The following is a 6,687-nucleotide window of genomic DNA, read 5'->3' on the forward strand; positions in this document are numbered from 1 at the left end:
AAAATGAAAAATATATTATCTTTATTAAGTCATTTTTTCTATCTTACATGGAGTAGCCGGTTATTAAGACCGAATATTTACAGTTTAACAAATTAAATAAATAAATATAAAAGAAAAATAGCGTATCTATTATAATAAATGAAAATCTTTTTGCCACATGGCACACTCTCATTGATTTTGCCATTTGTCATTTTGTGGTTATTTTCAATTAAATTTTTTCCACATGACATTTTGTGGTTGTTTTCATTTTTATTAAATTTCATATAATAATTTATTAAATATATTAATTTCAATAAATGTAATAATAAATGCATATCAATTTCATTAATTGACTTTCCTTCTAATTCCAAATTTTCAAAATTAAAACCCTATTAGTTTTCTTTGTTTATTTATTTAAATTATATGTTTAAATTTAAAGGAGAAAAACACTTTAATTTTAATAATTCAATATTTTTCTAATTTTTTTTTTTATAAATTTAAACTTCTTAAATTTTTAGAATTTCATATTTTTTTTAAATAAACCCATGTAATACATAATCTTACACTAGTATACAAACAAAAAATATATATATATTAAATTTCACTTATTATCTCCGATGCTAAATTTAAAACCAACACCCTTCGGTCCTTTTAGACTTTAGCAACGAAAATTGTTACATTGAAGGCCACTTCAATTTTTCTAATTTTGTCGTATGCAAAATTTCCCAAAACCCAAACCCTAAAAGATGAACTCAGTGTCCAGGAGCTTCTCGTCCATCTTCACACGCCCAAATGTCGCATTAAACAATCAGATCTCATATTTACAGCAATGGCGGGGGATCCGAGTGAAGATTCTGAACAACAATTTGGAGAGAGGACTGACTTATATGCAGAGGATAATGCAATCGAGTGGCATCGAACGGATGATTAAAAACGAACAGTTATATCACATCAAGAACTCAGAGAAACGAATTTTGGCTCGAAAGAATCTACAGCGTAGGCTTAAATCGCAAGACCTGGCTCGTAAGCTCAAATCGATTCTCGTTAGAAAAGTCAGGTACGATGATGCGGTTCTAATTGTTTTAAGTTTATGCATTACGTGTTTTAGGTATTTAGCTGATTGCACTTTCGTCAAATATATGTTGCTTGTGAACATAGAGGGTCCTGGAGATTTTGATTTTGGTATATATATTGCTGCAAGATTGTTAATTTACATGTTTACATCTCTTGATTTGTTCAATTTACTTTTTCTTTTCAATGGAGGAAACCGATTGACTCACTTACATGAAAGTATTCAAACTCCCTGTTCTATCGAACTCAGTGCCAACCATTTCATGAATATCAGGATGAAACTTGAGAGCATGATATTTAAAGACATCTTAACCTGTTGATCTCTGTTCTTTGTTGTGCATTAGTTAGTCTATTTGGAATTTGATCAAGCTACTCGAATTCATGTGTCACTTTTTTGGCAACTTTAAAGGCCTTGAGGTTATGTTATGGTTTTGTTTTTGACATGCAGGGGTTATTGAGCATATCTGGTTGAATGCAGAAGAGAGTTGTTTTGTTTTTTGTTGCTTTGATCACAGCCATTTACTGCATAAAATTGTAACATCTGTTGATCTGTTCGTTTAAATTTCTCATGAAATAGTTTTATTACATGTTACAGATGTGAAATTGTGCATTAATATGGAGAATAACACTATCTAGGCCTATGAAAACCTTATGATAACTTTAAATATAAAATCTTTGACTTTATATGCTTTTATTTTTTTAAAGATTAAATACCTTCATCAAAATGTGTATGTTTTTACTCTTTACACACAATTATTGATTTGATATAAATATGTTTCGAAGTTGACTTGAATGTTGCTATTACTTCATTGTTATTTGGTGTTGGAGTTGAAAATAAAAATAGTTATCACTTTAATTGAATTTTCAATACATTGTGAAGTTTTTCATGATCATGATGTCCGGTTTAGGTTACCTAAATTTGCAAAGTCTGAATCATCAAACATGAGTTTTTATGTTTTAGAGATGGCGAATTCTTGGTTGACTTTTAGGGTTTGCTTTGTTTAGTTGAATGGAATCACAAAAATTGGAATGAACAACGGAATGGAATGAACAAGGAAATTGAATGAGAATTGATTATTAATTTATCATGTTTGGTTGGTTTGAGGTATTCTGTATATTTGGTCCCTAATTTATTTTTTTAACTCGGACCGTTCTTATAATGTATTTTTGTTTCGTGGTTGGTTCCTAATCGATTTTAAATGATTGTTATGCCCTTATAATTTTTTAAACTTTTTTAAGATTTTTGTTTATTATTATATTTTAATTAAATGTAAAAATAAAAAGTAACATAAAGCTAATAATTAACAGCTTTTTCTCACCCTCGTAACATTCACACATACTCGTTTACTTCACCAGCAACCTTCATTACCTCTCTCCCTCTCTAATCTCGTTCTCTGAAGCATCATCCCCACAAAAACCCATTTTTAAAAAGTAGTATGACATTCCTATTCTCTCTCCATATTTCTTCTTTAAACCAAAGGAAGAACAACCTCAGTGGAATCTGTGGACCACCGGACCAAAGTCGCCGGAAACCACCGGACGCCGCCAGACGAATGGACCCTAGACGCCAGAAATAACAGTACATTGCCTAAAACCTCAGGTCGCCATCGATTTGTACTCTAAATCCACTAAAAACCGTCGGTCATCGTCGGACCACAAATGTAGAAACAACCAGATGTTGCCATAAACATCCATAGGTTGTTGATCTGAACTCTAAACACTTCATATACCTACGTACGTTGCCGATCTTTTTTCTAAAGCCTCCAGGAACCTTCGAAAGTCATCAATCTGGACTTGAAAGTCATAGAACTACACCATCGACCATATGACCCCTTAGTATGCACCATCAGTCGCCGATCTGCATCATCTCCAACAATCTGCACAATAAACGCCGATGTACACCTCCTTTGTATCTGTCATCGACACAATCATCGTCACATCCAAACTAACAAACATAAACATTCTCTGTGTTCTGATCTGGATTTGTTGTTTGATTTCCGGTTAGTATTTTTTGATTTGATTTTAATGCATATGGTTTGAGTGGGTTCAATGAGGTGATTTATGTGGTGGCAAAGATGGTGATGATTTACTTCGGTGGCACAGACGGAGGTGGAACTATACTTCAAGCAATAGATAAGTAAATGGATGAAAGACCGGAAGAGATTTCATAAATATATAACACTAAATTCAAAAAGAAAACATATATATATATATATATATATATATATATATATATATATATATATATATATATATATATATATATATATATATATATATATATATAACAATTTTATTAAAAGAAAAAGAAAAAGGTAAGGACAATATAATAGTCTTTTTATGTGTGAGGGACTACGGGACTACAGACGCAATAAAAACGTATATTAGGGACCGTCCCGAGTTAAACAAATAAGTTAGGAACCAAATATACAAATTATCCCAAGCTATAAGGACCATTCATATAATTTACCTAATAAAGATATATCATTAAGTAAATTAAATTTAAACATATTTTATTCGGCTATTATATATGGTATATGTATTTTAACAACTTAAGAATTAGATAGGAACGAAATCTTAAAGCATATTTTTATGATAAAAAAAAGTTATTTCCAATATATAAAGAATTAGATATGATTAAATATTAAAATATATTTATAATAAAATATACTTTTATTTACTTTTGGAAAAAATAATTTATTTGCAATTTTAAATCTTTTAAAAATTTAATATTATTAAAATTTATTATACATAATAAAAAGAATAGTATTGTTTTGTGTTTTCATAATTTGATCACAAATATACTTTTTTATTTTATATTTCGGTCATAAATTTTTTTATATCGGTAGATTTGGTCCTTAGACATTTTTATATTGACAATTTCCTCCCCTTTATTTTGTAGAATGATACTTTCTACTCCTTTACTTTGTAAAATGACACTTTCCATTATTTACTTTATAAAATGTTATTTATACCCCTCAAATTTGAACAACGACAATTTCCACTCCTTCAACATTTGTATATGGTGATGTTTGTAGGTTTGTTCCCTAGACTTTCATATGTTGGCAATTTTGGTCCTTCGGAAACCATACCAACAAAACGATAAAATGATGAATTATAGTACTTTCTTTTTGTGTGGGTAGAACATAGTAAGCAAAACATCGTCTACATCCTCCACAAAACGGAAAGAGGACAATTTCTAATTATATAAATAAAATATACTTTATAATTATAATATATCCTATTGCTCCTTAAAAGATTTGAAAAAAAAATTCAAACCTCACATAAGAAAATCGCAATCTGATGAAACCTCAACCTCCGGCGAGTCTTCTGGTCTTCTGCTGCGGCGGAGATCTGACATCACAATCAGAGAGACACGTTAGAGCCGACCCAGGGACTGTGCCCCGGGAGCGGGCTCCGACGGTCAAGTTAGATCAGCTAGAAGATCTGAGATGGTTCTCCATAGCTGGAGAGAACCATCTTGGGGCTGGTGGCTGACGGCGGCGGGTGGTGGCTGAGCCACCCCGCCGGAGTATAGTGGCGGCTGAGCCATAGGGGAAGGTCCAAGGGAAAGTCCCTCTCCATGGAGGAGATACTATTCATTATATAGGGGATAATTAGGTTAGGCCTTGGGCCTGCCCAATTCAGGCCCAGCTAGCAAGGAGCTGTGCAAGGCCGCCCGGAGGCGTCGGGCGAGGCTGGCGAGCGCGCCCCAGGCAGGGCTGGCGGGCGCGCACCAGGTGAGGATGGCAAGGGAGCGCCAGGCAAGGCTGGCAGGAGCGCGCCAGGCCAGGCTGGCGCGCTAGAGCAATCTAGGCCACGCCAGTGGACCATATCTCATCAAGTCCCCCCAGTCTGGTGTTATTGGTATGCGACCAATGACATCGGACTGGACTTAGTCATATAAATTGTGCGTCGTCAAGTCCCCCTAGTCTGATGCGTTTGGGTTGCTGACAATCGGATCGAACTAGATAAAGCACCAATACATTAAATAATAAAGAGAACGACCGAACCTTGCCCACGAGAGCCGTGGGGTTGTGCGATGAGCCAAGTACTGCTTGAGCTGACTTGATACTCCTTCATTGAGAGGAGTGCGAGCCGGTCGGTGAGATGCAACGTAACTGTTGCTGCGATCAACATTCGTGGGCTACGCGACGAGGCTACAAGTAGGGTTACATAGCGAGACCATTTTCGAGAGCTAGGAAACAGAGGTGTTGTGGGGTACGCGACGAGGCTACAGGTAAGGTTACACAGCGGGACTGTTTCCGAGAGCCAGGAGACAGAGGTGCCGTAGGGCCGTAGGTAGTAGGGCCGCTGTCGGGATGACCTTCTTGCTGGAGAGTATCCTCACTATAGCAGGTTGTAATGTAGGTAACACTTCATCGATCGTCCGAGCACAAGAGAACTATGATGACTGTGAGAGAGGAAGCGCCAAGATCATGGTGTGGAAGAAGCTTGTGATGCGCGACTTATGATGCACGACTTAGGAGAATAGCTTGGGCTTAGCAGCCAATGATCATGGAGGTGTCATGCGAGAAAGCCTCGAGTATAACAAATCGGGTTTGGCTGCTAACGATCGTAGATAGATCGCGCGGAAAACGTCGTGTGGAATGGATCGGGCTTGGCTGCCAGCGATCGTAGATACATCACACGGGAGAGTATCGCGTGGAATGGTCGGAGCATACTGCTATAATGGAGTCGGGCTGAGAAGCCAGGCGACTCAAGGCGAGAGTACTGAACCTCGCATGCGTAGCTTGCCGCTATAATGGAGTCGGGCTGAGAAGTCAGGCGACTCAAGGCGAGGGTACTGAACCTTGCATGCAGAGTGTTCCGCTATAATGGATTCGGGATGAGAAGCCAAGCGACTCAAGGCGAGGGTACTGAACCTCGCATGCGGAGCATGCCGCTATAATGGAGTCGGGCTGAGAAGCCAAGCGACTCAAGGCGTGGGTACTGAACCTCGCATGCGGAGCATGCCGCTATAATGGAGTCGGGCTGAGAAGCCAGGCGACTCGAGGCAAGGGTGCTGAACCTCGCATGCGGAGCGTGCCGCTATAATGGAGTCGGGCTGAGAAGCCAAGCGACTCGAGGCGAGGGTACTGAACCTCGCATGCAGAGCATGCCACTATAATGGAGTCGGGTTGAGAAGCTAGGCAACTCGAGGCGAGGGTGCTGAACCTCGCATGCGGAGCTTGCCGCTATAATGGAGTCGGGCTGAGAAGCCAAGCGACTCGAGGCGAGGGTACTGAACCTCGCATGAGGAGCATGCCGCTATAATGGAGTCGGGCTGAGAAGCCAGGCGACTCGAGGCGAGGGTGCTGAACCTCGCATGCGGAGCATGCCGCTATAATGGAGTTGGGCTGAGAAGCCAGGCGACTCAAGGCGAGGGTGCTGAACCTCGCATGCGGAGCATGCCGCTATAATGGAGTCGGGCTGAGAAGCCAGGCGACTCGAGGCGAGGGTGCTGAACCTCGCATGCGGAGCATGCCGCTATAATGGAGTCGGGCTGAGAAGCCAGGCGACTCGAGGCGAGGGTGCTGAACCTCGCATGCGGAGCATGCCGCTATAATGGAGTCGGGCTGGGAAGCTAGGCGACTCGAGGCGAGGGTGCTGACCCTCGCATGCGAAGCATGCCGC

General features: G+C 39.3%; 1 protein-coding gene across 1 annotated transcript; it reads left to right on the forward strand.

Annotated features, from left to right (window-relative positions):
* Positions 1–623: 623 nt before the first annotated feature.
* On the forward strand, positions 624–1,734 carry LOC111916962 (uncharacterized). Its single transcript, XM_023912608.3, has 2 exons — positions 624–1,036; positions 1,499–1,734. Exons 1-2 carry the CDS (start codon positions 726–728, stop codon positions 1,506–1,508), a joined length of 321 nt encoding a protein of 106 aa, XP_023768376.1. The 5' UTR covers positions 624–725; the 3' UTR covers positions 1,509–1,734.
* Positions 1,735–6,687: the final 4,953 nt, after the last annotated feature.

This window comes from Lactuca sativa, chromosome 8, assembly GCF_002870075.4.
Source record: "Lactuca sativa cultivar Salinas chromosome 8, Lsat_Salinas_v11, whole genome shotgun sequence".
Lineage (NCBI taxonomy): Eukaryota > Viridiplantae > Streptophyta > Magnoliopsida > Asterales > Asteraceae > Lactuca > Lactuca sativa.